Here is a 22,596-nt window from a genome sequence, read left to right on the forward strand (position 1 = left end):
CTCATAATAAACAGGTTTCATATTTGATATTTAAGTCAATATATCAATATACTATATGTTAAAAATACTGGAGATGTATATTAAATGTATATTAAACGCTTATATATATATATCCTCAAATATCCAATGTGCATTTACAGATTGTTAAATAGCAAAGAATTTCCATCTATCCATCCAAACCGCTTCTGGGTCGCGGGGGGTCTGGAGCCTATCCTGGAAGCTATGGGCACGAGGCTAGCAAAGAACTTTTTAAATTAAAATTCAATACATTTTATTTTTACTTTCAGTAGTTGCATTAATGAGTTTAAAAACACTGTGAAACATGATATGATTATAGCTTGTGACTTGTAATAGCAACCAGGACAAAAATAAACTTACTTTCACTGGAACTGAATTGAGTTGTAAAATCAAATGCACAGAAATAGCAATAATAAATACAAGCAGCACTGGGCCCATTTTTATATAAAAGTCTCATAATAGGTTTCTATAATTTGTACTTTTTTCACTTCACACAAGGGTGAGAACTAAAGACTGGCTGCAAATTGTAGGTAACGTAAACAATTGGACTATAGACAGTGAAAAAGCACAGAATCCACAATTCATATTAACTGCTGTAACGGTAAACCAAACTTCAGTGAGTAATTCTTACAAGAATGTTTTTAAAGGGCATTTAATACTAACAAGAACAGAGTGAATTGAAAGTATAAGTAAAAGAAGAATCTTTTTACCTGGGACTGCAAGTTCGTGATGCCAAGGTTACCAAAGCTGGTCTCTGTCCGAGGAAATCTTAACGAAATCGTACATTGGCAGAGGAGAAAAAAAAATCTATTTTAACATCCTATGACAGACACTAGGTAAATCTTCACAATTCGGCATATTTAAGCAAATGACGGCCAGACTGCCAGCCAGGTACTGAATAGGTACGGCAGGTATGTAGTGTTTTTTAAACCTGAATTTATTTCTGTGTAACCGCATCTTTATTTCTATGAATATTTAAATCAGGGTGTTGGGAAAACCAACCTTGCGGAGCAACAATTAGTGTAATGAGGATGGCAACACTTGTTCAATCAAGGAAGCCGAGCAAACGTAAATAACGTATTAGCATGATGAACGACCAAATGAGCGGCCCCCTTAAAACGGCAACGTCAGTTCCCCGGCGAGCTTACGGGTGCAAGCGCTGCACCTTGAGAAAAACTACCGACGATACTGCTTCCTCTGGTGTTAGGCCAAGAATGACAGAGGGAGGGAGAGATGGAGGAAGAGGGAAAATGGAAAAGGATGCGAGCAAAGCCGTGGCTACGGTGGAGGAGGCAGAAAGGGGAGGAGGCAGAAAGGGGAGGAGGCAGAAAGGGGAGGAGGCAGAAAGGGGAGGAGGCAGAAAGGGGAGGAGGCAGAAGGGGGAGGAGGCAGAAGGGGGAGGAGGCAGAAGGGGGAGGAGGCAGAAAGGGGAGGAGGCAGAAAGGGGAGGAGGCAGAAAGGGGAGGAGGCAGAAGGGGGAGGAGGCAGAAGGGGGAGGAGGCAGAAAGGGGAGGAGGCAGAAAGGGGAGGAGGCAGAAAGGGGAGGAGGCAGAAGCCTCTCTGAGACTTTTATTCAGCACTAACAGTAATTTACCCACATAGAAATTCAGCCCCACTGAGTGACTAAAAAGTTCGAAAATGGGGAAAACCTTAAAATAGACTAATAGAAGGTCTGGATTTTTCCATATTTTTAATGTAATACACAGAAATCTCTGGGGAAGAGGTCCCCTTTTTATTTTTTAGCATGTAACTTTTGTGTCTTCAAACTTTTTTAATGCTGCTGAACCCTGGAGTAAAGATGTATTTTTGTACGTGTCCATGCCATGTTCCCGGCTAAATATACCCAGTAGCCCTGGAGTGCGTCCCACCGGGGCCCCGGCCCGCGCCCCCCAGGCCAGACGCTTCCCGGGCTATCTGGGGACCTACCTTGGTGGTCTTGATCTTGTTACCAGTGGCACAGCTCCAGCCTTTGAGATCAGGCAGAACTTTACACTCCTCTCCATCCAAGCAGGGGTGCATTTGACACCACCACCTCTGCTCCACGATGGAGGCTGGGAGGGGGGAGCAGAGCGGGGGAGCAGAGGGGAGGTGCAGAGAGCATGAGCAGGCATTAGACACGTGGCCAAATGCGGCAGGAGGCTAACGAGCAGGACAGATCACGGCTACATTAACACATAAGCAGGCAAACAAATGAAACAACACTCTGCAAAACACCACCCAGGCCTTCGACTCTCAGCCCGTTATGATGGGATGTTTCCTCGTTGCTGCATAGTGGTCTATTTCCAACCGTTACTGAGCTATGAAATCCACTTATTTCAGTTTTGTCCCATGGAGGTCTGATAAAAGCTGAACTTTAAACACAGTACAGATAATTTCTTTTGTCTTCAACTTTTCTCATACCTTTTCCTCACACGATAATCCCTGTAATCTCCACCGATCAGCCATAACATTATAACCATTGACAGGTGACGTGAATAACATTGATTATCTCGTTACAATGGCATCTGTCAAGAATGTCATTATATATTAGGCAGCCAGTTTGCTGTCGGTTCTTGAAGTTGATGTGTTGGAAGCAGGAAAAATGGGCAAGTTTAAGGATCTGAGCGACTTTGACAAGGGCCAAATTATGATGGCTACATGACTGGGTCAGAATATCTCCAAAATGGGAGGTCTTGTGGGGTGTTCCCGGAATACGGTACCCAGTAAATAAAAGTGGTATAATTCGAATTAGTGAATTTAGTGATTCACAGCACACAACAACAAAACATGTTCTTTGTATTTAACCCATATGTGGCATAGCAAGGGATAGCAAATTCATCGCCCGGGGAGCAGTGCTTGAGGATGGTACCTTGCTGGTTAGGTATTCGACCCTGCAATCAATTACAAAAGCGCTTCCCTAACCATTAAGCCACCACTGCCCACAATGAGCACCCACCGGTGAATGGGCATCAGGGTCATGGGTAACCAAAGCTCATCAATACGCGTGAGGAGCAAAAGCGAGCTCGTCAGGCCCGATCCCACAGGAGAGCTAACGTAGCACAAACTGCTGACTGTGATAGAAAGGTGTTAGAACACAGTGCATTCTAGATGCCCCGTGTCCTCTGTGGGAAGCGCCTACGATGGGGACGTGATCATCAAAGCTGGACCATGGAGCAATAGAAGAAGGTGGGTCTGATAAGTCACATTTTCTGTTATATCATGGGGACAGCCAGGTGTGTGTGACGTTTACCTTGGGAAGAGATGGAACTAGGGTGCACTATGGGAAGAAGGCAAGCCAGTGGAGGCAGCGTGATGCTCTGGGCAATGTTCTGCTGGGAAACCTTGGGTCCTGGCATTCATGTGGATGTTACTTTGACATGTACCACCTACCTAAACCTTACTGCAGACCAAGTACACCCCTTCATGGCAGTGGTATTCCCTGATGCCAGTGGCTTCTTTCAGCAGGATAATGTGCCCTGCCACCCGGCAAAAATCGAATGGTTGGAAGAATATTCCAAATCGTTCCAGGTGTTGACTTGGCCTCCGAATTACTCAAATCTCAATCTTATCGAGTGTTTGTGAGATGAGATGGACAAATAAGTGCCAGATACCACAGCACACCTTCAGAGGTCTTGTGGAGTCCATGCCTCGATTGGTCTAAGCTGTTTTGGTGGCATGAGGGGCACCTACACAATATTAGGCAGGTGGTATTAATGTTATAGTTGATCAGCATGCACCTTACTTACTCCTGCTCTGATGTGTTGGGCTGCAAATAAAATGTGCGCAAAATAAGGACCGCCCACTTACAGCTAAATTTGTGGTACTCATTTTAGGATTACATTTCTTATAATCTGATGGGCCAGTGGATCAGTCTTGCTGCCTCACACCGCCAGGACTGGGGGGCTTGCATCCTGCTTCTACCTTAGTATGGGGTTTGCATGCTGTCATTGTGTCGTGTGGCCTTTCTACCACAGTACAAAGACAGATTGCTGGATTGACGTGCATTGAACCGGCATGCCATCCAAGGTGCCTTACGTCCCATGCTATTGAGGTTGGACTTCAGACTCTCCACAACCCTGTACCTCTGAAGTAGCTGGAAGGCAGATGCATTCCTGGCCAAAAATTGTGGAAACTCTTCCAATTTTTATACATTCCAGAACTTTATTCAACTGCTTCTACATTTCCGTATTTAGTCCATTGTATGATATATTTAATATTCTTTGATTGTTTATAAACATCACTGCCAATATTCATGAGGTAATTTTTATAGCATAATGCCAAAAATGCTAGGTGTTTCCAGAATTTTGGCCACCAGTACATATTACCTATGGCTTTTTGTAAGATTTACGTCATTACATTGTATGGTATGGCAATATACATGTGTTTTCCTTAATGCGTTAACACAAACATATTAAAAATAGGGAAAACTTGTTAATTTGAAACCGGAGGATGTCGATGCTGGCTGTCACAAAACAGCAAGCTGTGCTGTGAATGAAAATAACACCGCCAGATTTTACAGATTCCACAAGCGCAATTACGCAGTACAGATTAATTGAACTACAAAAGCTAAAAAGGATGTCAGTTGGATGCCAATCAGTGTGGCCTGAGACGCCCTTGAAAAGGAATTACCATCGACGCAGGAGGGCGCGGCTCGGGTGGTTCCGGCAACCTGCCCGGGAAAGCAGGAGCACTTGACGGTCTGCGATCGCTCCTCGATCTTGTTCTTGTTGCAGCACCGGTGAATAGCCACCACCTCGCAGGTCCCAGTCCGGACGTGCTGCACTGCGGACACGGAGGGGAGAGATAAAGCGTGCGACGATGTAGGAAGTCGCTTTCATCTCCGGTCCTCCTGCAATTACCCCCCTCCCCTCCGATTTCCAACTCAGGCTGCCGCGTCTGAATTATTTAACGCGTGATGCGCCCCGTTATTTTTTAATTGAAAGTGACATTTTCAAGCAGCATCTGTCTAGGGAAAGGAGCTCACCCTTGTGTGGTAAATGACTAATTAGGAAGTTGTAATACTTGTCTCAGAAGCGTCCATAATGCAACGGCAGACAGGAACGTCTCATTAAAATGCTTAAAACGTTGTTTACCAATGCAGGTTTGTTGAACCCAAAGTAAACGCATAATAAATAAATATGTCCATTTATTAACTGATGGCTTAAGTATTCAATTTTGCATTATTTTAATTTAGGGATTTGAAAGCTCTATTTCTAAGAGGAAGCACAGTTTTACAGGCTTCGAGGAAACCTAGAAACACATTCATAAACATCAAACAGAATTATTAAGGCACCTTTCATGTTAAAATTTCATACAGATGTCACAAAGCTCAAAAATTTGCCACACGGCAGATGACTTTGGCGTAAAGTGAACTTGGCTCCACGTTTGAGGGAGATATGTCGACCTAAGACAAGTTCACACAGCCCTAGACAAAGAAGCCCTTAACTGTTGCTCCCCGCCAAAGCTAACGCCACCCTCGCCACCTTCCAGTCACTTCCAGATTCAGCCCCCTGTGTGTAGATTAGACCTCTGTCACCTAATTATAAAGTGACGCTGTAGAGTCTGCACTGCGCCACTCATCGCCCTCAAAGGAGCCTATTCATCCGGCTATGAGAAATCATCCAGGCAGCTGCTCAGGCAGGACGACACAGCGTTCCACTCCTGTCTTGTCACGTTACGCTAATTACGAGATGCAGGCTGTCAGTGACTTCCATTTCCTAAAAACGTTTAAATATCTGGCCTGACATCTATTTCTTTATGCCTTCTAAGATTTCCAAATAAGCCTGAATTGTCTCGGGTCACTCTAATGAAATGCCATCCTGTATTGGAAGCACTTGTGGCATTCCGGCAATTACTGTTACTGTGAGGTTGCTAAACACCTTACCGAGCATCTCCCAGGCTCCTATTACCTGCTTGTGATTGATAAAATTGACAGTGGAGGACAGAATGGGTGTCTGCACACTCTGTTAAAGCGTTACACAGTTACAGCGTGACAGACGGAATCACTCAGCTGTCATGTCAAATCAAGACAAGAGAAAGAAAACTGAGGGAGAGCATCAGGACCATGAGCCACGAAGGCAAGCTGATGAAAACGGAGACACAGAAACCCAGGGTCTTCATGAAGGTGGCCGACACCCCCACCCCATTAGCCTCACCTGCTAATGTACATAATCACAGCTGCCTGTACAATGACAGGCAGTCAAATTGGACATCAGTATCTGCATGGCGCCAGAAGAACAACAGAGAGGTTGAATCTCAATACCAAGAAGGCAAAGATCATACTTGTGGTCTTGGCAAGAGCGGTCTTGCTAACTTCCCTTCCAAGAACGAACTTGGGGCGCAATGAATCATGGGAGTGGTCTCGTTCAGCGAGGATGCAAGCAGTGTATCCTTGAAATTTGGGGTAGTAACATCAGCATCGGGGGATCTTTACTGTCCTCTGTACTTCTGTTCTTGAGTATTGGAAATGGTCTCCGGCAATGGAAGGTGATGTAAAACGAGTCACACAGGAACATGATCAGGTAGACAAGTACGATCAAGTACAATCATTCACTGAGATTCACTCAATGACTGCTCACAGTCTTAGAATTTGAAAGCAACCCCCACCCTGTCCACTAGGGGAGTTTTGAGTTGGTTTTCCCTGTAATTACGCCATAGAAGTAGTGATAAACACACCAAGCAGACATGTGGAATTAGCCAGAATCTTATCACCTGCCCTCTGCAAACTGGCCTTGGTCTATTTGATCAGTAACATTATATCAGATTACTGGAGTTACCAGCCCACAGCAAGACATTGGAAAGAGGTGTCCATTTTGTCTACATTTACTAAAGCAGGTAAATGGATTGTTAGACGTTCATAACTAATGTAGGAGAGGAAATCTAAATGCTTTTCCCCAGCCTTTTTCAGATATATCAAATTATAATACCGTACAAAAGCTTTCAAATTTTATAAGTAATACGCTGTACAGTTTATATCCTTGAGCTCAGTTGTTACCATAATATTCAAAAGTCATTCAATCATCGGTCATTTCAGCTTACGATATTTTCAGCTTACGATGGATTCATCTGAACGTAACACCATAGTAAGTTCAGGAACATCTGTAACAACTCTTCACCGGTACATCTCATAAATAATGTCATTAGATCTGATGCTGAACAAATGGCAGGGCACCACAGAGCGCCACAGCAACGGGAAGAACGGCGGAGGTAAGTTATGCACGTGGCAGGGGTGTGAAAGAAGCGCATTTCCTTTCCAACCTCTATCCTCTCACCCAGACTGTCGCTTAGCATCACCTGCACATGAGAATCGTCAGCAGTCCTTCAGGTGAAGTCTTAATTAAAAAAAAACACTTAGTGGTAACATTTTTTTTTTTAAAGATTGAAAGCAGGTGTCTTTCAGTGCATTGCACATAGACAGTGTTGGGAAAGTTATTCACTAAAGTAAACTGTTATAGACAGAGGAGGAAAGTTCAGGCACAGAAAGTGCAAATCCAAACCAAGGCTGTGTTTCAACCAACCAATTGAGTATCAAGAGTCACAGAGAGCTGAACTGGTTGAGTAATTTCCCCATCACTGCAGATAGATAACTCACTTTCTAGAAGTACCTGAATTATTAAAGGGTAGAAACATCTAAATGGATGAATGCTGAAGCACGGTCATTACTTAAGTTTGTATTTATGTGGATGTGGTCTGGTATAGATCTGTATTACATGAAATTGTATCTTATTCAGCTTATTGCATGAAGTACATCATTAAAATCAGCCGAATGTTGTGTTTGAACTTTTCATTTCAAGGGGCCGTTTTGAATCACTTTCGTACTGATCTATTTTTGTACATAGAAGAATGTCTGTGTGCTTCTAAGGGAAAAAATGCTGTTTATTGTTTATATTGCCGTCACAGTTTGACACAAAAGAAAGAGAATATTTTCGTAGACCCTTCAGAAAATTCAGACTGCTGGAGTGGCAGCGAAGGAAGGAGATGTTTGATTTTGTTGATTTAGGCGGCATTTCTCTGGCAGATAATTTGATTTGAAAAAAACTCTCGCCGTGAATTGGTTGGGACTTGATACTGCACGCTGCTCATTCGATCCGACGGGTAAATATTTTGTGGAATTATTCCAGATAGATTCTTCATTTACAGAAAATGCAAATACATACTGTAAAATCAGATAGATTACGAAACGAAAAATATAAGGGAAATGAAATGTAGCGAAAGCTACATGACAAATTCAAGATTCAACAGCAGATTGACACTGAGCTAACAACTCCCTGAGAAGTGCAGAGAAAAGCAAAAGATGAGACATGTAATATGTAAACAGTACATAGAAAACAGCCAATATGTGCAAAAGTACAAATGTGATAAATAGAATGTGGTTGTGCTGTGTGGTGGTCATGTGTGAGAGTCCTTCACTGTCCAGTTCAGCCTGGCTACTGTGTTGAGGTAAATAATGCTCTTAAGTCTGGTAGTGTGGACATTGAAGGCCTGGTGGTAACAGTTCAGATACAATGAGCTAGACAAAAACTAGTTTTTGGTCATGCATTCGTTGGCCTCATCTGGCTATACTGCATTTATCCTGAATGGCAGAATACTTTATACAGACAAATTCAGTGCCCTTGTTTCACGTCGCAGTGATACTCGTTGAGGTCATGAGCTTTACAGCGGGAAGGCATGTAAGCCTCTCAAAGATGCTGTAATCCTGTAATCTCCCGCCCGGGCTGTGTGTTCGGTAAGGATGTGGGTTCGTAACCCGAAGCTGTTCTTGATTCCCTGAGTGGGTTACCTGGCTCAGCTTCCCCAAAAAGGACGCCTGGTTTTATTTGCTGTGGACTGGGGCAGGCAGCTGGGGGGGGGGGGGTGAGGGGGGAGTTTGTCGCTTACCTTTCTGGCTGCCTGTGGCCGCCACCGCCTTCTCCCACAGGGTAATGATGCAGATCATTAGAACTAACGCCCTTCTGCCTTTGTACTGCGTCACTCTCTTACTCATCCTGGAGGGAAAGGAGACCCAGAGAATCCCATCAGTGGGAGGCTGATACGTTACATGTGGCAGCTCTTTGATTGGATTTATTTATAGTCTCTAAGACACAACATTTGTGGAGAGGAAGAAAAACACGACGTGAAATATAAATATTAATGCTGAAATGTGTGAGCATAATTACTCATGGGTTAATGTTGCAAAAACGAAGTGTGGGAAATATCTACCCACAGCACGATGGACTTTTCTGGATTTGAACCGGAACTTGTTACCCGGCCGACCCTGGGTGTTCTGGCACCCTACTTACTATTTTGCACCCCCTAATCAAATGGTGCCCTAAGTGATCGGCTACAGTATGTCACCTATAGGGTGGATCGGCCCAGACTTTGGGAGCATGTTTGGTAACATGAACTGACATAGCTGAGTGCATGATTGCATAGTGCTGACCCTTAATGACCCCGAGGCTGAAGCACCTTCCCAGCCCTATATTCTGCCTTGATTAATCTAACATGAATCTGGACTCTCCTGACCCCAAGGGCTGATGCTCAGCCTGAAGCTGGACTGGCAGGAGAGCTAAAACACCGTGGGCCGGCATCAGCTTGGGGAAAATGGGAAGCCTTTTTGCTGTTCCCATGCTAAACCGTTAGAAAGAGGAAATGAAAATGGATTGCAGATAAGGCTGTTTTAATGTGTCTCTTAGGGAATCTTTATTTACAGGAAAGTGCACAAAATTCAACAGAAGTTTGCTTCACCCTCCATGATACACTGTCCCTGTTTGCACATCGTAATTGTATTTTATGTTGATGTTGCAATATTGCAATCAACATGTACACATGAGGAGTAATTGGAGTCAAAATTATGCATTTTAATAGCAAAAATCACCACAAACACCATCCACAAATTACCCATAAGCACATGTGTAATGGAGGGTTAGGCTGGACCTTAAAGGCAGGTCATACGAACAGCTAATTTGGATGTTGGACATTACAGTGGGGGGGGCTGCCTGGACTCTGAGGGAGCTGTTGCCAAGGAGGTGTTAAGGGGTGTCAGAGTGTTCACACCACACGTTAATCAGGCCCATCACCAGCCCCACCCTGCGTCGTCCGCACGCCAACGCCCCCAGCCACAATGACGCACTGAAAAGGTCTGCGCTGTGCTTTACACAACTTGCAAAAATGACACACACTGCAGTGCACTTTCAAAAAAGTTCCTTTTCATGTCCCTGTAATTAATAAAGTGGACAGCGGATACGCACCACAGGTTCCTATCTGAACTGCAACAAAGCCGTAACTCTTCTAAAATACATATACCCTTAAATAGCAGGGAAATTAACTGTATTTGGCTGTTTTCCAGAATGAGAACTGCTGACCTCTTTATCTGTACTGGGGAGTCTGTGCTTCTCAAAAGTGTATCTGCACGTTTTATCCATCTCATTCTATTCAGGTGGTTTGCAACAAAGGGGGCTGTAATCTTAGCATGGGCAGTCTCCTTAATGATCATGACGCCGTTAAAAGGTCACAGCAAACGTTCGAAAAAAAATAAATAAATAAAATCCCCCAACTGCTTATCCAGTAACAAGGTCAGACCAAACATTTAGTTTATTTGAGGAAGCACATTAGCTGGTCACGGGGTACCCACAAACAAAATATGGAGAACTTTCAGACAGCAATCAACAGAAGTTGGACTGCAGGAAGATACTGGAGTACTCAGAGAAAACCCACATAAACATGCAGAGAACATGCCAACTCCACGCAAAGGCGACATTCAAATCTAATGCACTGTCATCATACGTTCAGGAGTTACTGGTTTCCGTTTTTATTTTTTTGCTATTTACTGTTTGTGTCAGTGACCTATCCTGTTTCTGACAAACTGGTTGCCTTTGATTTACACACAGTTATATTTGTGCAGCATGAACCCACGCAATTACGGCATCAAAACTGTTTTTGAATCCTTTGTCCCGGAAATGTCAAGCTTCGGGCAAGTTTTAATTGCGTGTCGTATTAGACTCCGAGGACAAAGTTTAATGTATGCTTGTTTGCCGAAAAATGTGCTCTGAAAATGCATGTAGGATCCATAGCCGACGTGTGAAAACGAGATGATACAGGCATTTGATAACAGCAAAACATTATTATGGAGGTTTATATATAACAGCATTATTCTAACTATTGAATTCCCCCATGTGAGAGAAACATCAGTGTCACAAACTGTGCCTATTTACATCTAGAAAGTCCAAAGTTCCAAGGAAATCAAGATAAACAAGGAGCAGGAGGTTTTTACGGTTCTTTCTCGATTTTTTCCTTTCTCCAAAGAAAGAAACAAGCTTAAAACAGTGATTCCCACAAATTCCACTTGACCAGCAAATCACTTAGATGTATGGTCATTTAATTATCCAATTACACCATTCGATTTTGCTCTTGAACTCTTCATGCACTTGAACCCTTCAATAAAAATATTAAGTCTTCTTCCTTCTTCATGGTTAACTGTGTATAATGAGTAACATTTTATAGCCGAAGGTAATTCTTTACATGATGATTGGAAGCAAATTGCCAATTAACATCATTAAATTTATGCCGGGCGTAAAATAACGGAAATAGTCGCATCAGGAGATCACCTCTTCAAGACGTACTGTGGATATCAATGTTATCATGTTACGTGCAAACAGAAAACAGCCAAATGGGCCGAGAACGAGGCTGTCCGCATTCAGAGGTTCAAAGAGTCCGACCTCGCTTCTCTGCTTACATGCCTCAGAAAGAAAATGCGCGTTTGATTCTCTGCTCTGTTTCTGTGGAGACTTCGCTTCCCCAGACACGTATGTGTGCTGAAGAGGTTTGAGCAAATGTGGGCACGATGACAGAAAGGAAAAAAAAACATTAAATTGGAAATCAAGGGGGGAAAAACTTCAAACTCAGCCCCCTTCTTAGCCACAGAAACACCATCCAGTTGCCCCGGTCCGTGCGGTGACATTCGCCCGTATTCTCCCCCCGAATTGCAGTTGTGATCGAACTGCGCGCTGGGGAGCGCGACGTCACCCTTGCTGAGGGGGAACCAGAAACAGGAATGAGATGTGTGCACTTGCAGGTGGACCAGGGGAGGGGGGCCCGTCACAGCCTTTCACACAGCCAGCAGCAGTGTAGCACCAAACATACATTAAAACTCACACAACCACTCAGATCCACCTCCGCCCCTCATCAACCCCCACATTGAGCTTTATTCTTAATTCCAGACGGCAACCTTTTCACCTCATTTAAAAACAGTGTTTCTAACAATAAATACCACCACCACGCTCCCCCCAGACGACAAACAGATTTTTTTTTCCCCAGACTGTTTTTTCTTCTTCTTCAGAATGACGACTCACCTTTTAATCTCTCTAGACGAGAGACAGATGGTTGGTGGGACTCGCGGCGGCTAAGAAGACGTACACTCAGAAAGCCAGCGCCGCCTTGCCGGAGCCTGCATATTGAGTGGCCTCCTTCAAGGATACACACTGTAAAGGACGCCGCTGTAGAAGCCCCCGAAAACGGCCTCGGATACATTACGGATTCAGGCTACATTCCCCTTTAAATGCAGGTACAGGGGGAAAGTCAAGGTAAATGTTTTGCCTGAGAGGAAACACAAAGGTCTGTTCATAAGCGAATGCGAGCCAATATGCAGAAAGAAGATTACCCGTGTTTTTACAGGTTATGCCGTATTATTGTACGGAAGCCGAGAATATTATCTACACATGTTGCGCTCAGTGAAATGACATGGGATTTCTATGCCACATGGGCACATCACTCAATTTCAACATTAAATAGGCCTACATGGATGCATTCATTAAGTAACACGGTTTCAGTGCATATACTGCCTATGGCATGACAGCCCTGTGGCGTCATAATAGTGTACACCATATCCCGGCATGCTCGTGAGCCACTGTAAATGGCCCAGGGTGTAATTGTTTTTAGTGTTAACTCCGAAGTGTCGCGTGTACTTTTACTAGTGCTGTATGTGCGATCGTGACATGTCCCTAGCCATTGTGTAATTATCCTACCGTGTGTGGGCCTGTTTTCGTATCGTTATATTGTTGCTTGAATGCAGCGCTTCTAAACGTTTTATTAATAGAGCAACTTCGTGCGATTTCGCGCCTCGTCGTCCTTTTCCGCCGCTCTCGGGATGGCGCCGCATTTTGTTAAGAGAACGGATATCTCGGGGAAAAAAACGAGCTTTGTTATCTCGAGATAACAATTGTCTGGTTATCTCGAGCTAGTGGCATTAATAAAATAATTACAAGCATGGCAGTTCTTGGTTTCCTTACCATTACGTACAAAACTTTTATAATTAAGTATCACAGTCGAAACCAACTACGACAGATTCATCATTCAGCTTGATAACTGTCACCCAGTATTAGCGATATATTTTATTAGCGCTTTTACCATCCAGTGGGCTTAATGGCCTTGGGTCGGGATACAGAGAGGAATAGGCGACTGATACGCAAATGTCACATATCCGTGTGACCCGGTGTTTATCAACGCAGATCCTATGAATTAATGACCCCCTAGTATTAATGTGATATCTATTACGGTATAATGATACTTTGGGGGGGGGGGGGGTTAAAAGTTGTTCTTTGCCATTTTTCATAACATATATTTTATTTTCAATACAGGAAAAACCTTTCCAAGCCAGTTTTGTAATTAAATCCGATTAATACCGATCATCGATTAAGAGATGTGATGCAAATAAATCGCAGTCGTTTACCCATTTAACATCACAGTGTCAAGCCGTCCAGCTGCGGTCTGAAAAGCACACGGATCTATTTCTGACCTGGCAGTAAATATTCACTTATGAAGGATGGATGAATTATGAATGACCCCGGCAAGGCATCGTATATCTCGCGGTACTTTTAAAGGTGAGAGCAGAGGAAAGGGGAAGGGACACCATGGCAATTGCGTTGCATTACAGCGTCAGTAAGGGCAGGAAAAGAAATCAATGCTTAGGGGCACTGTTTCTCTGACCTGCTTTTATATTTACTGAGTGTTGCATTTGATACTGTTACGCATTATTTGCAAGGATATGTTTCATTGTAGAAAAGGGGTAGATAAGGGATGTACCTACAGCTCTGGAAAAAATGAATAGATCACTATATTTAAAAAATATATATTTTTAAATCCTGGTTTAATCCTGGTTCTGCTGGCAGAAGGCTACACTGCGAGGCAGGCTGCTTCCAGGCTCAAAGTTTCTAAGACAGCAGTACAGAAGAACGAGGTGAAGCAGGAGACACTGGGAATGACAAAAAAAAAAAAAACAGTCATCAATGTATCCAGCAGTGCCTCATAAATCGGAGGATGACCTCAAGTGACCTTCAAGAAGAATGGGAAACATTAAGTGGTGTGAAGTGCACTGCTAGGACAATTCATAACAGGCTGCTGGAAGCAGGAGTAAAGACCCATAAAGCAAGGAAGAAGCCCTTCATCTATGAGAAGCAGGGAAGAGCCAGGCTGCAGTTTGCAACAACAACAAAAAAAAAAACATATTTTACACAGGCGCATACCCATAAATTAATATATGAGTTGTGGACTCTTAATTTTTTTCCTGAGCTGTATTAACGATAAAACCTACATGTGCAAAAGAAACAAATATACACAATGTATTGAATACAGAAACATACATGTGTGAATATATTATTTTCCGTATTACTCATCCAGTGTTAGGTGACAGTGAGGCTGAAGCCTGCACCAAGTAACAGCGATGAGAGGGAAGGGGAACATCTGAAGAGGCCCCGGAATACATAGGTAGCACGTTAAAGCCGAATAGCTCCGGTTAGCCAGAATAAATTGCTCGGTCTAAAATGATCATCAAGAAATATATTTATAAAAGGTCAAGCAGGCAACAAACGATGTACAGTGTTGTAGATGTTATACTGAAATCAGCAACGTGGAAACTCAGAGATAAAGTTAAAAGCTTACGTAATGTATGTTGTTACTTATCCATCTGTCTATCTATAACTTCTCATCCAGTGCAGAATCACAGTGAACCTGGAGGTCATTCCAGGAATTGCAAGGGACAGCTGTGATTGGACAGTGCGGGGCGCAGAGTGAGCCAGCACACTGAAGTATGGCCTCTGGCTTAGAGTCTCTGTCTTCAGAGACAAGGACGATGGCCCTTTTGTCACTAGTCAAAGGTGTCCTCCACCGAGATCTGCCTCCGTCACCCTCAGCAAGCCTCTCTGCCTGGTTTTAATTTTCTCCAAACTGGTTTCAAAGATGAGGGTCCCAGCCACAGCCGTTTGCAAGCAAGTAAGAATAGCATTTGCTCGCAGGGAAATGCCAGAATGGAGAGGGGGGGGGAAAAACGAAACAAAAAAAACAATCTTGACATTTCTTTGAAATTACCTTGTGTGATGCAACCCTGCACGGCGCGCTGGCTTCCTGTAGCCAGAATTCAAATGGCGCCATTTCTTGTGAATGATAAGATTTTGTGGCTGTTATATTGTCGGCAGATTGGCTATTTCAGAAGGCCTGAGCTGTGGGATGAGAGAGCTGTCACAAGTTTACGCTCCCCCCCCGATTTTAACACAGAGAACACGGTGTCTCCTCTTACGAAAATGGTAAGAAAATTAGTAGAAATGAAAATTTATATTGTGTAATTAATATTGTAAATGTATAAATACAGGTAAAATTGCCCGATGTTAATTTTAAATAGACCAGGCCGAATTTAGCTATCTCTAACCTCTGATTAACAATCTCTAACCTACATCTGAAATATGACAATATGAAACAATACTTTTACAAACATTACATTAAAAATCACTCAGAAAGGGCTATTATACAAAATGGATATTTGCATTTGATTCTAGTGCATACAGCGCAGAACACAGGGCGGATCTCAGGCATATCCGAGTGTTCAATCAAAGACCCCCTTGAATGTATCCAGTGGTGAATCAGACTCCCTTACATGCATGCAGTGTTAAATCAAAGAACCCATTTTTATCTGAAATTTTAAATGAAAGACTCCATGCACATCTTGAGTGTTAAATTAAAGACCCCCTTTCATGTACCCAGTATTAAATCAAAGACCCCCCTTGCATGTACCCAGTGTTAAATCAAAGACTCCCTTGCATGTAACCAGTGTATTTCAAAGACTTGTGAGCTGGATGTGTTGAACCTGAAAGTTGTGCTGTGCTGTTGTGTCAGGCATCACAACCCAGGATGGAGCCACATCTCTCTTGCTGGGTTTTTATGCTTCTGCACGAGCAGTATGACCCTCACAGAATGGCCACCATGCCCTCAAACTGATAATTTGTTCTTCAGTATGAGGGTCCTGCAGTAAGTTGTAAGAAATGCCCAGGATCTTTAAGGGATGGTTGTTTTCATGCTAATTATATGGCTCAACGCTTTATAGGCAACAGACAAACGTTTCATTTGACGTTTCTGTTTTAAGCACCAATTCAGCCCCCGAATGAGAAGATTTCTGGGATCCAAGACAAAGAAACGACGGGACAGGAGGATGGGGGTGCAGGTTTGCTGCTGGTATTTTAGGCTGTTTGGCAAAAGGTGTGGAAAAGCAACAGAGTGAGACAAAGCTATTTTTAGGGGCTTTTCATGAAATTCATACCTCATATGAAGGGCAGCCGGAAAATGACAGGTGATTATGCGGTGGTTTTAATTAGACACTGGCAGGAGTACACCAAGGAAGTGCTGAGGGTGGAGGATGGAGCCCGCGCCCAACGTGCTGCATATTTCAAATAGTTAATTTCTTGATTATTTCACCTAAAAAAATATAATATTCAAGCAGAAACCTTTTGTTTAAGGTTATCCTCTGCAGGTGCAGAACTATTTTGTTTTTGTTTTTTGTTCACTTTTTAATTTTACGTCTACGCACAAATTGTACCCAGTTCATAAAATCGCTAATGAGCATTTCTATTGAATTTTGTAAATATTCCAGAATAGTTGAGACTAACTAGCAAAAATTATTCATTAAGGATAGCCTTGTTGCTAAGTGAAAATGTGCATGAAAATGGGATGATGTTGTGTGTAAGATTTATCATAAATTAGTGTACTGGTTTGTAAGACACAAGAAAATGCTATAAAAATTAGGTTTCTGGAACACATCTAAAGGTTTCTGAATGATAAAATACAGCCAGCATGCTGACCAATGCATCACTAGATGCGACAGTAAATGTTGCAGCCAGATGCTGTGCTCATTTTCTGAAATAGGTCTTGCATGTACAATGTTGCATCAACATCTAAAGAGACTGTACAACAACATTTGATGCACCAAGCTACTAATAAATTCCACAGAAGAGTCCAGTAGCTTTATAATATTTAGACTATTTAAATCAATCTAGTAATGTTCCAAAGCTAGGAATAACTCTAGTAAATGAGAAATCAGCTTGTGGGAATTGTAATCACACAAAAATGTTCTGAGGAGAGAAGGAAAAATGATTGGTTCAGAGAGATAACCAATCAAACAGCCATATTTTGCATCGTTAGTTACCGTGAAAACTTAGCAGGCTTCTGTCCACCAAATGTTCCTTCAGGGGTTAAAATGCATGTGTTTATTCTAATGGAATGAGTGGAGAACCTAAAAAAAGTACTAATCTAATTACGGAGAGTCCACTGGAAATTCAACAGAGATGTGTGCACGGAAGCATAGAAATGAAATAGCAATTTCCAAATAATAACAATATAGTAAACAGGCATTCTAATTGTATTCTGTCCTCTCATGAGCTGTGCTGCAAGCCAAATAAGGAATAAATTCGCTTTATTATTTATGTTCATGCACAGCCTTAATGTTATTTTTAACAAGGTTTCATTCGAACGTTGATATCGGCACGGATTTCTCTATTAGAGTGCACTAAGAAGGCATAGGAAGTACAACAGAGGGCCCATCCTCTCTACGGATGGCGGGGATGCATTTTACGAGGTCCTGGCCTCGCATCCGAACTATCAGATACAGGCATGGATGGTCCGCGGCAGCGAGAGTCAGTTTTCTGCATCCCTCAAAAGATGACACTACGCCTGATTACAGCATCCAGCCCTGAGGGGAAAAGGGTTTTTCTAAATCTGTACCAGATGCCATTACAAATACGTTATTTCAGCAAACTGTTCATGGTGTCTAAAGCCAGGACAAGTAATTAAAAGAAATTCCAAATAGAGGGATTAGTTAGAATTCATTCCTGAGCTGCTCTGATATTCAGGCTGAAATGGAGAAATGGAAGACTGTGGAAATGTACTGGCGCAGAGCGGAACTAATGGGAGGAACATTTTGCAAAATTAAAAGTTGCTGCTGGATACTAGACCAGACACTGAAGGCAGGGAGTGACTGTGTGTGGATTGGCGTTTTAGTAAAACAGCATCTGTTTCTCCTTCCCATTCAGGCAAAAAGATGAGTATTTTCAGGTTGTATTAAGACAGAGCAGGATGCAAGACATCCTGCCCAGCCATCTTTGGCTCCTCCAGGTCAAATGGGGGCGACAGATATCTGGTCATGGAGCAGCTCCGGTTTGCTACATGGCTGTCATCCATAGGGCTGCTCTCATTGCATTGGTGGGCCTCAGTAAGTCAGGCCATGTGATACTGTGGGTGACTTCAACAACACAATGCAGATGTCCGGGATACAGTATTCCATTGCATTGCATGAGTCATATTAAGTACCTTGAGCAAAGGCAGAACTTACTGGGATTTAAATCAATTACCATCAAGGCCAATTCACACTTCACTTTTCCCGGTGTGCTTACAGTCTGGGCACAGGGTAAGTGACGACGTAAATTTTGTCATGGGAGGCGTCTGGAGAACTGTGCCCATGCAGCCCAGATTTTTATGTCTGGCAGACATTATGTTTGTCAATGCACGTTGACTGCACATGTGCAAGGACCAGGTGTATCCAGCAGGTGGCAGCACTGACTTGTACAGAGCAGACATCAATGTAGAAAGAGTAGAAGAAGAACAGATGTTGTGTAGCTGTAGTTAAGGTGAGCAGCTATTTGAAGAGGTGTGATGGTACTCGCATATCTAATTTTTCATATGCAATATATCTGTGCTCTCTTGATCAGGTGAAGTATTATGCCTACATGCATGCGCTGACTGCAACTGTCTGTATCCATGAACAAATGTAGTATGTACACAACAATCTGCATGGACAACCATGCACAGACTGTAACCGGACACAGATAAGTGAAGCATGAATTAGGCTACAGTCTGCAAGGCTCTGTCCAAACCCACCATATTAACTCTGTGACATTGTACTTTATCCCCAAGAAAAGAAACAGAGCAACTAAAATGTCATGTGACCTGGCAGAGGGAGGGGTCCTGGCCCTTTAAGGATGGCTGGTGAGATGAGGTTGTTGCCACATGTGGAAGCGGCTCAGGGAAAACGTGTAATTTCCTGAACAGTAATCACCTGGGAAGGATTTTACATGGACTGATTATTTTCTATAGAGAGAGCAGAGGAGGGCACAGAAGCTCGACTGACTGTGCTGTTACCCGACACCTTCATGGTCACGGGTTCGACTTTGAGTCCAGCCTCACCCCTTGGGGGTCTTTTTCTGGGTATTATTTTGAGTACTATTCCCATGCTCCCAAGGCAGTTCATGTTCAAAGACATGTTCAGGTGATATCTGAGATATAAATGGTCTGTTCTGCGTGGATATACAGTACTGGGCAAAAGTCTTTGGCAGTCAAAGAAAAATTTGTCTAAACATTCTTTGTGTCGGTGTAAAACTATGACTCGTGGCTTATTTATTTAACTAATTAAATTAATTAATTGAGTTGGTGGTGAAATTTAACAAATACAAAGAATGACTGGGGTGCCTCTTTGGAGAGGTTTCGGACCTGAAGTACTGTTCTTATACTCATCCAATTAGATATCAGTAACTATTAAACTGTTTATCTATGTAAATATACTATTACTACTTAAATAAATAGCTTTTAACCCTTTCATCTTTATGCGTAGTTATCGTTCAGTGTTTCAAGTGCAAATTTAAGCTTCCTCCCGGTAACTTTTAAAGTTTTCAGTGCCGTTAATTTCGCATTACTAATAATGAGTATAGAGCTCCCAGTGCATGCAGTAGTAACTTTGTACAGGGACATAATTTAGATGGTTTGTATAGCATACAGTATATAAAGGCCAGATAGAAAATGACAAGGTTATTTGAAATGCAAGGTGTACAGTAGAGTACATTCAAGTTTATTTAGAAATTAGTAATAAATTTTTCTTTTATATCATTAGTCTATCAGACTGTTATGGGTTGGGGATGGGGGGGGGGGGGGGACAAGTATTATTCACTAAGTTTCACATTGGCAGGAGTCTCCGGCCCATAACCTCCGTGAATGTGAAGGGTGTATATTTAAATATTTTGCAATAGTTTTGGCCGCATATTGACGCGAATATGGAAAACGCACCTTAAAGCAGAATATCAATACAGTCAATTTTCTTTTAATATATATCCAAGGGAACATCTGAACATCCGAAGTTAGATTAAATAAAACAACCTCCACTGTATATTCAGCATTCAGACATCTCTAGCACGTGGGCCTAATGCTGCACAGGACATTTCTGCCTTACAAATCAGTTCCTGATGAACGTATTCTTTATGTACAGTCTAGGGATGCAAAATATGACAGGAAAATATAAGGAAAGGTGCTCTTTTCCCGGTACCCAGAAAGCAGTCCCTGCAGAATTTGCCTGTTCACCTCAATCTCGCAAACCTACCTCCAAATAGCTATTGGCCTATTAACTGACAACTAGTAACCTCTGTTCACCATTCACCTATTATAACCTGTTATCGCTCGCTGTTTCCATGTTTCACTGCAGACCATAATCGGCATTTATATCCGACACATCTGGTGCTTTTTGCCTTGCAGATACCGCGCCCCGGGTAGCGATAATTCAGGCTCTTTAAATGCGAAGCTGCAGCAATCTTAAGCCTCACTGGAAAGAGGAAATGTGCTCAGATATGGTGAGCGTAATTTTCAGCTCTCAACGTAGTCAGCCCTGCGCCTCAGACTTAATATTACTGGGCTCCTTGGGTAAAGTTAGGTTTTGTTATAAATCGGAGTTCTGTTTCGTTATCCTTCTATATTTCGTGTAGCGCAATCAATGAATTCAGGGCAGCTTACAGCCACTTAAAGTATCTACATATCTTATGCATCGATTTATTGCGTTTTTTGATTTCAACGAACTTTGGACAGCCAAATAGCGTACCATTCCCCATGCCTGTTTTTATTCCAGCAAAAAGCAGGGAAAATAAATGGTGGTGCATCACAAAGGGTGGAATGAAATTCAGGGGTTTACCCTGCATTAGAAGTAGTTCATCAGGGTATGTTTTTGGGGGGTGGGGTTAATTAGGTTATGTTTTCGGGCTGATTTCAAGTTATAACCAAAACTATCAATTTGTGCTAATGAAATTATGTGGTATGTCATTCATTTGTCCAATATCTGTGCTCTTTCCTAACTAGAGTAAGCAGTGCAGAATCCCCATAATTATTTTGGTTTTTAAATAATTTGTGTAGGACCAATATTAAAATTTTTTGGTTTTGTGATTTGTATAGCGAATTACCCATTACCCTACAATTTGCAAAAGCAAATCTTTTCTTATTCTTGCCCTGGCTGAACCTGGGATCTGAGATGTGTGTACTGTATTTGCACTTCATATTGATGTGTTGAAATTATAGGTTTATATGATCCGATAATATATATACAGGTATATTTTATTGAATTAAAATCTATTATCTGCAGTGTTGCAGTTTCAACCTATTGCATACTTTGTTTGAACACATATCACTATTGATATGCATTTATATTTTTAAATCAACCTCTTAAATTCATAATTCATAACAAAAATAACGACTAACCACTTTCTCCCCAAGAACTGTATAAAAAGCAGTTTGCAGAAACCAATAGCTGACAAGCAACTACACAGATTTATCAAAGTACAATCACCAGATTAAATCCACCGGAAGGTTTGTCTTTGAAATGAAAAAGGATTTTGTACAGTTCTACATAGTTGTAGATTATAAGTTAGAGACCATTACGATAGATAGATAGATAGATAGATAGATAGATAGATAGATAGATAGATAGATAGATAGATAGATAGATAGATAGAGTCACAAAACAATGTTCTGATTATTACAGCGGTGAAAATATTAATAGTCTTATTCCAGAGATTTCTGAAAAAAATATATTTAACTTATATAGTTAGATCATTTAAAAGTGTAAGTATTACATTGTTCATAAAACACACACAATAAGCACCAATATAAGGTTTCATCTTCACATGCAATTTCTTCGAAGGAAAAACCTCGGGGATATTTGTTGACATGCTTTGCTCACTGTGCAGCTGTTTTCTGTTTCCTAAAGCTATCAGCTGTTATCTACTTCCCTGCTATTGTTGAGTATAATCAACAAGACATGTGACTTATGAAGCATATTACTCCAGCAAGGGGGGGGTCGGTGGTTGGCATACAATTAAACAACCGCAAAATCAAATTTCCTCACAGAGCATGGGAGGAAATATCAATAAAGAGCCAGTGATCCTCTCGAGACACAGGATTAAAAATTACGGACTCACTATAATTACTGAGTTTTATCTGCCCTGGTGGCAATATTGCCAGATCATTCAAAGACCCTGACTGGAGTTGGGGTAGCACAAA

General features: G+C 42.2%; 1 protein-coding gene across 2 annotated transcripts in view; it reads right to left on the minus strand.

The window, feature by feature from the left end:
* The window catches only part of LOC125739549 (chemokine-like protein TAFA-2), a 33,701-nt gene that overhangs the window by 2,651 nt on the left and 8,454 nt on the right, over positions 1–22,596 (minus strand). Inside the window, exons 1-5 of one of the 2 annotated variants that reach the window (XM_049009776.1) lie at positions 12,324–13,036; positions 8,875–8,981; positions 4,627–4,779; positions 1,945–2,069; positions 729–786 (exon numbers count right to left, since the gene is read on the minus strand). In XM_049009776.1, coding sequence (XP_048865733.1) covers positions 757–786; positions 1,945–2,069; positions 4,627–4,779; positions 8,875–8,980 — 414 coding nt within the window. In that variant the 5' untranslated portion in view covers position 8,981; positions 12,324–13,036 and the 3' untranslated portion in view covers positions 729–756. Of the gene's footprint in view, positions 1–728; positions 787–1,944; positions 2,070–4,626; positions 4,780–8,874; positions 8,982–12,323; positions 13,037–22,596 lie in introns of those variants that run through there. The other variant, XM_049009775.1, reaches the window with a different exon arrangement.

The sequence above is a fragment of the Brienomyrus brachyistius genome, chromosome 3, assembly GCF_023856365.1.
Source record: "Brienomyrus brachyistius isolate T26 chromosome 3, BBRACH_0.4, whole genome shotgun sequence".
NCBI classification, from domain to species: domain Eukaryota; kingdom Metazoa; phylum Chordata; class Actinopteri; order Osteoglossiformes; family Mormyridae; genus Brienomyrus; species Brienomyrus brachyistius.